Consider the following 10487-nt stretch of genomic DNA (forward strand, 5'->3'; position numbering starts at 1 on the left):
GTCTTATATTTTTCTAAAAGAAGCAAGTCCAAAAGTGTGATGTTAAAAAATACAGCTTATAGAAAAGAACGTAGGATCTACTCATTGTTCCTTGCATTCGTCTTGACAAGTCTTTCTTTTAATGAATGATGGAATCAAAGGCCAAATTAAAAAGGAGAAGTAAGAGCTACAATATCTTGGGAATGTATCAGAAAAGAAGTTGTTAATTTCTCTGGTTCTAATCCATGCACATAGCTTAAGTTTTTTGACTCTACACTTCTTAAAGCAGCCAATCTCTCTGCCTTTATCAGAAGAGTCCTGAACTCAGATAACATCGGTCTAGCTGCCAGGTCTGCCTGCCTCATGCAGATGATCAGTCACCTCTGTGAAACAACTAAAAATAGGTGGATCAAGTAGTAATCTTGAGAAGTGAGTCTTGGGGGCAAATGGAAGGAATGTCTCATACTGGCACCTCTAAACTTCTTTCACGAGGCTAAAATGGATTGGGTTACCCTGAAAGCCAGTAATCATTAGTAGCCCTTCACCTCACTTTCTGTCAGGAAAGCTCACCAGGCAGGAGCAAATAGCTTCCTGCCAAGGTGATTTCTTTTCAGAAATAGAGTTACTGTCACTCCAACTGAGTCGTCAAAACCCATTTTAAAGTCTTATGACTTTTAGGAGCAGTACTCTGAAGGCTGCCATGCAACAACTGTACTGTTAGGGAGCTACGAGATACAAAATGCAGAGAAGCAAGTCGGAGGTTTCCCACGGCAACACGATGCTCTAAAGCAATCAGTGACCTTACACCTTCTGTTCAAAAAGGTCCCATCTCTGCTTCTTGTTCCACATTTGAAGACACTTCTTAATCCAGAAAAACAAAAGTCTACTTATAGGATCATAAATCAATTTGATGCCAGCACATACCTCTCATGTTGAACTAGTACATTATTATTTTTTACTTTATGAATACTTTATGTCTTCCATGAAGTAAGTTGAGACTTTAATTAACTAACACTATATTTCACATTTGTTGACAATTTCTGCTCATTTTTGTTTTGTTTTAAAAATTTATCTTTTTCCCCATTCAAATATATTTATTTTAAATTTCTAGAAACTTTTGAAAATGTTTCCTGAATGCCTAGATGTTTGTTTTTATACAGAAGAATATAAACAATATAAATTTTAATTTTTCCAAGCATACTTTGAACTTCCTTTCTGTCCACAGAAAGCTTTTAGTGGAGGAATCTCAAGGCCATGAGCCAGTTTAATGAGAGAAACTGTGGTTAATCTAGTATTTTGATGGTTAATACTGGACATTAATCCTCCATCTAGCATTAGCCATGTGAACATTAAGACTGTAACATTTTTGGATAAAGTAGCTTCTGCTCATAAGGATGCTTCAAACTATCAGCCATAAACTCTGGGTTTTAAAATATCATGCACATACTTAACAAAGACTTGCGCAGAAAGTCTAAGCCACTTAGCACGTTATTAAATATCCCCATAAGTTGTTTGTTTTCCTTCTTCCTCCTTCAGCACGCCTTTTGATTCTTAGCTTTACTTTTCAAAATTGGAGAAAAAGAAGACTAGTATATTTCGCCCTTTCTTTGTAAGCATCTTCACAATTTTGCTTTGTCTATAGTAAGGGAAGTTCCTAGTGTGCAGTTTTATCTAACTCTTATTACCTGATTTTTGTCATAAGATAAGACTTTTTAAAATTTAACAACCATGCTGAGACTTGCAGTGCTTTTTATAACCATTGTTAAACCTCATTTGAGGTAGAGGTATGTATAGAAACAGGTGTGGTATTTTTGTAGATACAAAATCCATATTTTATGTGATTACTTTAGATTCTTCCTGTTGAAAAGAATGTTCTAAGTGTTGCTGACTTCGATCACTGAATAATTCATTGTTCATTGTGTTTCAAAGCTAAGTTTACATTTCTTAATGATAAATAATTATCTATAGAGCTATTGAGTTTTTGAGCACGTAAGAAGTTTATTTTTCCCCATTTCCCTCTAAATTAGATTGGTTAAGGCTTCTTGCGGTTCTTTAAATTATGATAGCATTGATGGTGATCACTAGGGGCTTCAAAATTTACCTAAGCTAATTCCAAAAGGATCTGAGGTAATCAGTCCTGGAGCATGAGAAACAGGTCATGAAACTCAGCTGTAATTCTTCAGTCAGACGACAGGCAGAACAAGATAATTGATTAACAACTTAAATAATTTGTACAACAAACCCCCATGACACAAGTTTACCTGTATCACAAATCTACACATGTACTCTTGAACTTGAAAGTTTAAAAAAAAAAAATGTTTTTTTAACAAAAAATATTCATTGAGCCTAACTAAACAATTAGTATTACATTTAATGGATTTATTTATTTATTTATTTATTTATTTTTTTGAGATGGAGTCTTGCTCTGTTGCCCAGGCTGGAGTGCAATGGTGTGATCTTGGCTCACTGCAAGCTCTGCCTCCTGGGTTCAAGCAATTCTACTGCTTCAACCTCCCAAGTAGCTGGGGTTACAGGCACACACCATCACACCTGGCTAATTCTTTTGTATTTTTAGTAGAGATGGAGTTTCACCATGTTGGCCAGGCTGGTCTCAAACTCCTGACCTCGAGTGATCTGCCCACCTCAGCCTGCCAAAGTGCTGGGATTACAGGCATGAGCCACTGTGCCCAGCCAGAAATTCTTTTTAAGTAATGAGTTCCATGACTTTAAATGTAACCTCATTTCTCCCCCAAACTACAGCTATTATCTTTATGTTATGGTAGTTTCGTTTTTTAATTGCTTGCTAACACTGTCAGGCAATATCTTAAGGTACACCATACACTTAGCATAAAGTCCATCTTTAATAAAAGCAAATCCAAAAAAAATTGAAAATAAAAACTCTGGCCTCTGGTTGCTGCGGTTCAAATCCTGGCCTCAGCACCTGCCAGCTATGTGGCCTTGGACACATTACTTAATCTCTAAGTACCTCTAAGTGCCTTAGTATTTTTACTTCTAAAATGTGGGTAATCATCTTATCTATCTCATAGAGTTGTTGTGATGATTAAATGAGGGAATACATGCCAAGCACTTATGATGGTTTTATTGCTTTTTATTTCAAGTAGAACTATTGGCAGAAAAAAACTGGATATCTACTGGTATCAAAAGTGGTGGCCTTTCTTGTAATTATATTCCTTTCAGGAAGAGAGGATGCAAGCTAATTTTTACTCACCACCTAAGTACCAGAAACACTGCTAAATGTTTTCTTTTTTTTTTTTTTTTTGAGACGGAGTCTTGCTCTGTCACCCAGACCGGAGTGCAGTGGCGCGATCTTGGCTCACTGCAAGCTCTGCCTCCTGGGTTCACACCATTCTCCTGCCTCAGCCTCCCGAGTAGCTGGGACTACAGGCACCCACCACCACACCTGGCTAATTTTCTTTTTTTTTTTTTTTTTTTGTATTTTTAGTGGAGATGGGGTTTTACCATGTTAGCCAGGATGGTCTCGATCTCCTGACCTCGTGATCCGCCCGTCTCGGCCTCCCTAAATGTTTTCACATATATTGCCTGTACTGGAAAACAATCCCTGGAGTACACAATTGCTATCTTGACAAAAAGCAATTTCAGACATCTTGCCAACTGAACATCAGATAATGACTAAGATTAATCACATATGTACCTATGCATGGTGTTTTATAGCAAGTTACTATGGAATCAGGAATGTAATATTCAATAATAAATTCTTTTCATATTTTTTACCTTATACTGTATCTTAAAATTATCTGTGCATTCCATGTCATGTTGAAATCTAGAGCCAATTAGAAAATATATAAAATATCTTAATTTTGGAGAGAGAGTATACAATAAAAAGCAGGTAATGTCTTTCAGTTCAGCGGTATTGTGTTTCTTATTGTTGCTGCTGTGTATTCACAGTATGTTAGGATCTTGCCTGGGATTGTGCTTTCAAAGTGGCTACTGTCCAGTGCAGACTGTAATCTCCACAGGATGCTCTTTGGGCATCTAGAACCCAAAGCTCATGGAGACACCTTCCCAACACAGTGGGGCTCAGGGTGGTGCTATCATCCCTGACTTCTACCATATTCCTCCATAAAAGTTTTCATCTAACATATGATGTGCGTGATTAAGGCACAGCCCTCAACCTGCTATGCCTTTGTTTTGCCTGTTACCTGGGCCTCAGAGCCCTGGCTGGGTTGCAATAAGCCAAGATTTTTTTCGTTCTTTACTCACTAAAAATAAACCATCTCTCAGAGACAGTTTCCACCTGGTTTTACAAGCGATACAAGTGGTTCCAGTGAGTGTGAGGAAACATTCCATAGCTATAAGAGGAAATCAGAATTCCTCAGGCTGAGAAGCGCTAAGATGTGCTGTCTCCATTTGCTGTTGAAAATAAAATTGGTTATTACATTATGCTTTTATTGCTTATAGTTTTGATCTGACTCCTTCTTTAGATTGCATACCTCTTAACTTCAAGGGTTTCACAGCCTTCTGCCCTTTTAGCTTCTCACAATGCCCACTGATGTAAGTTCTAGGAGGTAATGTGAAGCGTCAGGGAAAATCTTTATTATGTGGCCCCTAAAAAGAAGGAGATAAATGTTTTATCATTAGTTAGTTTAGGTAGAAAGTTTTGAAAATATTTCTAAATTGTGTTGTTTATTGCCTTACTTTTGTGTGTGTGTGTGTGTGTATGTGTGTGAGACAGGGTCTCACTCCGGCATCCAAGCTGGAGTGCAGTGGTGCAATCTCTACCTCCCAGGCTCAAGCAGTCCTCCCACCTCAGCCTCCCAAGTAGCTGGGACTACAGGTGCACACCACCAGGCCCAGCTAATGTTTGCGGTTTTTGTAGAGACAGAGTTTCACCATGTTGGCCAGGCTGGTCTTGAACCCCTAGACTCAATCTTCCCACCTTGGCCTCCCAAATTGTTGGAATTACAGGTGTGAGCCACTGCTGTAGCCTTCATTGCCTTACTTTTGAATTGTGTCTGCTCTTCACAAATAACTTATGGAGTAAAATTATAAATCACTCGATGGTTTAAAATGACCATTTTAATTTAACATTGATTATTATACAATACAGTAATGAGTAATGAGTCCAAGTTCTTGGGCTTAAGTTCTTTAGTTTATATATAAAGACAGATCTTCATGAAAAAAGAAGCAAAAGTCATTTGATCCATAGTATTTTATAGGAATTAAGTACCTGTGAGTGAGGAGGCAGGGAAACGTTTTTTGACTTACAGCAGAAAAATCACAAGTCAGAGAAAAAAAAAAGGTCTTTGACAACCGTATGTTAATTCTCCTTTTCTCTAGGATATTGCCTGGTTTGATGAAAAGGAAAACAGCACAGGAAGCTTGACAGCAATATTAGCCATAGATACAGCACAAATTCAAGGAGTATGTATATTATTTTTATTTTAAATGATGCATGTATGTGGTGTGCACACATGCAATGCATTCATGTGTCTGTGCATGTATGTGAGCTGTGCTGAGATGACCCACATCATTAAGGAGTCCAGGTAAGTCTCATGGTTAACAGGTAACTCTTAGTGAAAGATGAAAGGAAGCCTTTCTGTTCTGGATATTTTTAACCAAAAATAGAGAATAGTTAGTACCTGTAATAGGATAACTAGAGTACTAAAGAAGAGACCAAGAATAAGCTAGAAAAAAGAGCTCAGAATTAAATAGATAAGAAAAAGTAATGAAATGAAAACACACACACTTTAAGAGTTTTAATATAAGAAAGAGGTTTAGTTTTTCCTTCCCCCAGAAAATAAGATTTTAGTTAAAATAATGTCTAACAACTCAGAGTCATATGTGCATCAGAAATGATTCTGTACTAGTTGTTATACAAGTTAAAAAGAATTGTGTAATCATGACTGGTAATATGCATAAACAAGATATTTATATGTATTCATAATTAGTGATGGAATGACCAGCATAATGTATGTCAAAGTCATGCTTAAACAGGTGTGGGGAGTAGAGGAATATAGAAGAGGTAAGTAATAATTTGTTAATTTTCTTCTAATTATTTTAACAAAATTCACCTTTGTATAACAAATGGGATCTTAACAGAGAAAAGCCACAGAAAACAAGGTTTCCTACTTTAAATTGAAGTAAAATAAAGCTTTCCATCTCTGTTAAAATAAGAATTCTAGTAGAGTTATAGGCTTTCCTTTTTCCTTATCATGCATTTGGAAGAAAAGAAAAATGTCAATAATTCGCCTCTGAACGACAGAAAAATCTTACAAGTATTTATTCTGTTTAGAAATACTGAGATGTTTCTTAAAACTTTGTTAGCAGAGCAACAAATTGTCAGCTAAAACAACCCATCAGAATAGTATGTTTCTTTTAGAGATTATTTCCACAGGACATGGCAACCATTCTAAGTTTGTTTTTTGTTTTTGTTTTTTTTTTAACTTTTGCAAGACCTCTTTGTTTAATATATACCTGCAAGATAGGATTTATACTATCAGAAAATAGAATAAGTGGTTTACAGCTGTGAATATTCACAAGCATTCATTTTGGTTTAGAAAGCTAATTTTATGATAGAGAAAGAGCTCGAGAGGAAAGGGGGCATCTTCATCTCTTCCTGAAATTCTTTTTGTTAATTTTGAAGGCAAGGTTCTAGAATTTTGTTAGATAGTATTTAGATTTTAAAATAGGGCCGAGGAGTTCAATTTTACTGGCATACATGAAAAGACGGTGGATAGAATTTCACTTAATAATCAAATAATGGATATAGCATTAACCTCCATAGCACAATATAATTATCTGATTAACTTCTGAGTTTAGGAATTCCGTGGTTTACTACTCCAGGCAGAAATATCAATCCCTATAATTCCATTTGAATTTCCACTCCACAAAATTTGCTATTTTTTCTTTACTGTGTTAATGTTTGTCTATTACAACTTATCTTTCAAATCTTTTCAGAATCTTTTGAGTGGAACAGGCATTCTTACCAGCAGTTATATTAATATGTGAGACATTTCTTTTAGCAGATACTTGCTTCAACTGAAAAACCAAATTAGTACTGAAAGACCCAACATTACTGTCCTTACATTTATTAATTGTTTCTAATAAATAGTATTGTCCCTGAGGGAAATTATTGGGAATAGTTGTCAACCTGATTTTAAGCACCTGACTTATATCATTTCATCACTTAAAACTTTATTGTTGCAGTTATTAACTGCTAGTCTCACAATAACTTCTAGACAAGTCAAATCATTTTTTTTATTAGAACTAGTAGCTAGAGAATAAATGGTCGGAATCCTGATGAAAGATTTTAAAGTTGCCAAATTTAAAAAGTAAAACAAGGGGTAAACTGTCCCAGGTTGCAAATGGAGTCAGTAAAACTCTCATGCTGATGAGTAGTGGGGTGGTACCTGTGAAGAGTCACTGTATTCCAGCTTGGACAACATAGTGAAACTCCATCTCCATATTTTAAAAAACCTAATTTTAAAAATTAAATTAATGAATAAAACAATCAAAGAAAGATTTCAGGAGTGAGACTGTGTCTAGTAAAATGTAATTTATAAAAAACTCTTACTTTGCCATATAAAGATGGATTCATATTCAATTTCAATGGACAGTTTTTCTATAAAAGGAAGAGTTGTTTACCAATCTTATTTGTCCACAAATGAATTCTTCCTCACAAGGACACTCTAGCATAAAGATGAGCTAGGAAATAATAATTTGGGGGTCATATTTCCTGTCATATTGACTTAAATAAGTCATTCTCCGTCTCAATTTCTTCATCATGTAATTTTAGTTACATTTTATTCTATCACTTGTATTAGAATGAATGTTCATAAAACAGCTCCTTAATAATAATAAATCTTAGTTTGAAACCTTTAACTCATGACTGTAAAGGTATTCCTCTGGCCATTTTTTAAAGCTCTGATATTTTGAAAGTCATGATAAAAACATGTTAGTGAAATAGAGTCATAGGAGACAACATGATTCCTAGAATAGTTGTCTGAATACAACCAATTTAACTGATATTGTTTTAGCCCAAGGGAATGGCCTATTGCCAGTACATCTGTCAACAGACTATTTTCTGTGTAATATCTGGTTTAATTAAAGCTAAAAGCCATTTTAGATTCTTTTGGAAACTCAATTCTATAAAATTACAAGGTATTATTTCTGTACATTTTAGCAATCTCTTTTCATCAACCAAAAGTCTTATTTCATTTGTGTCCACAAGAAAGTGTGTTATTGACACCACAGTGTACATTTGATATACCACTGACACATCCAATGCTAGAACCTAGAACTCTTCTCATCAGAGCTGTAATATGTTGCCCAAATAAATCATAAACATTTTTTTCATTTATTAATTCCAAGAGCCCAGCAAGTTTACTAGTTAGAACTAGGATATTATTACCTGGACAATGGCAACCTCATTTATTGATGTAACTTTTTGACATGGGAAGTGTATAAAACAACTTGACACTACTTTGGATTCAAACAATGTTGTCATGGAAATGACTTTCCCACAGCATAAGGTATGCATATAATTGCTGTTTTGTCTTGCAGTTTTAGGTTGAATTAAGAAAGATAATCAAATCTACAGCAGAAGCTGATATCCAGAGGCATTTAGTACTTGATAATAGTGGTTAAGGATGGCTCTTTTAAAAAAAGTTTCCAAGCCAGGTGCAGTGGCTCACATCAGTAATCCCAGCAATTCAGGAGGCCAAGGCAGGAGGATCGCTCAAATCTGGGAGGCCAAGGCTGCAGTGAGCCATAATTGTCTTACTGCACTGTAGCCTGGGTGACAAAGTGAGATCTTGTCTGAAAAAAATTTTTTTTTCAATCTTGGCCCTGAATTCATAATATTGCCAAAACTTTACCACTGCTAAGCCATCAAACTGCCGTGTGGTAAGGTAAGTCAAAAATTTCCCTCGGCAAAAACTCACAAAAATGAAGATGGTTAAGTTTACAAGAGCAAATGAACTTAACCATTTACACTACTGGTCCAAAAATGCATGATAAATTCAATGACTTCCCATAAAATATATGCTGACAAATAATAATAAATAACTGTAGGCTTTAAACACTTTACATTTTCACAAGCTTTGTAAATTTGTCCAACTAAGGCTTGTTTTCTGCTCTACAAATATTTTAACCATCTGTTATAATGTATCTTAGTAGATTCTACTTCGGATTGTACTTATTTTTTTTCCTCAACTTCTTTGAAAATATTCTCAGCAGTACTTGTTTCACAGAAACTATTTATAGTGGCTAACTTTTCACTTACTTCAAATATAATGTTGGCTCCTCAAAAAGCCAGCAACTGAGCAGTGTCAGTGATATATGTCAACCCATCAAGAGCCAGGGAAAACTACTCAAAATAATCTACCTTATTTTTTAATTGACTGTGGATGTTACTCTCAATGTCTGTAACTATGAGCAACTGTTCTCACCAAATGGCGGCCTTATATAAGTTATGCAGTCTCAATACATTTCTTCCACTGCTACAATCAAACATGATATAATTAACTCAAAATCCATAAATGACTTTCTTTGCTTGGCCAATGAATGAGCCACTTTAAAACTTACTTTGGTTTCATTCTCACTTTCATATTTTAGTTTTGTGAAGAAATTCTGCTAAAACAAGATATTTTGTTTTATATTTTCTAGTTTTTCTGAATGTTGCTTTCCTATAAGTTGGGAATATTGCGTGAGTGCTCAGTCTGCTAATGTTGACATATTTTGTATTTTCCAGCACTATTTAGTGTCATAGCATTAAAAAACACAATGCTGTGGCATCTAATTTGAATATAAAATAACTCACAGTCCACTGTTCCTTAAAAACATCGCATTCAAAGTCCACATTTCTCTTATTTTCTTATTTTGAGATGATGGGTATGCAATGGTATTTTTAAAAACCAGGATAAAGTGAAACAGTACAGCAAAACTCAACGTGCTCTCAAATTCTAACAGCATCACTGAGATTTGAGCAGCAGGGTAAAGTGATGAGGGTGGCACATGTGGTTTCTGTAGCAGCTACCATCACTATAACCTAAGACAGCCTAAACAATAGGTAAACATGACAGTCAGCCAGTTTGTTAAGATAAGGCTGGACGAGGTGGCTCACACCTGTGATCCCAGCACTCTTGGAGGCCAAGGTGGGCGGATCACCTGAGGTGTTCGACACTAGGCTGGCCAACATGGTAAAACCCTGTCTCTACTCAAACCACAAAAATTAGCCAAACGTGGTGGTGGGTGCCTGTAATCACAGCCACTCAGGAGGCTGAAGCAAGAGAATCGCTTGAACCCAGGAGGTGGAGGCCGAGATCATGCCACTGCACTCCAACCTGGGTGACAGAGTGAGACTCTGTCTCAAAAAAAAAAGTAGGTAGCCGGGCACGGTCGCTCACACCTGTAATCCCAGCACTTTGGGAGACCAAGGCGGGTGGATCACCTGAGGTTGGGAATTCAAGACCAGTCTGGCCAACATGGCAAGACCCTGTCTCTACTAAAAACACAAAAATTAGCTG

General features: G+C 36.1%; 1 protein-coding gene across 1 annotated transcript in view; it reads left to right on the plus strand.

Moving 5' to 3' along the window:
- ABCB5 (ATP-binding cassette, sub-family B (MDR/TAP), member 5) overlaps window positions 1-10487 on the plus strand; it is a 127808-nt gene that overhangs the window by 74571 nt on the left and 42750 nt on the right. Inside the window, exon 19 of the mRNA XM_011973911.1 lies at window positions 5299-5382. Within this exon, the coding sequence (XP_011829301.1) occupies window positions 5299-5382 (84 nt within the window). The remainder of the gene's footprint in view (window positions 1-5298; window positions 5383-10487) is intronic.

Source organism: Mandrillus leucophaeus, unplaced genomic scaffold (assembly GCF_000951045.1).
Source record: "Mandrillus leucophaeus isolate KB7577 unplaced genomic scaffold, Mleu.le_1.0 Scaffold140, whole genome shotgun sequence".
NCBI lineage: Eukaryota > Metazoa > Chordata > Mammalia > Primates > Cercopithecidae > Mandrillus > Mandrillus leucophaeus.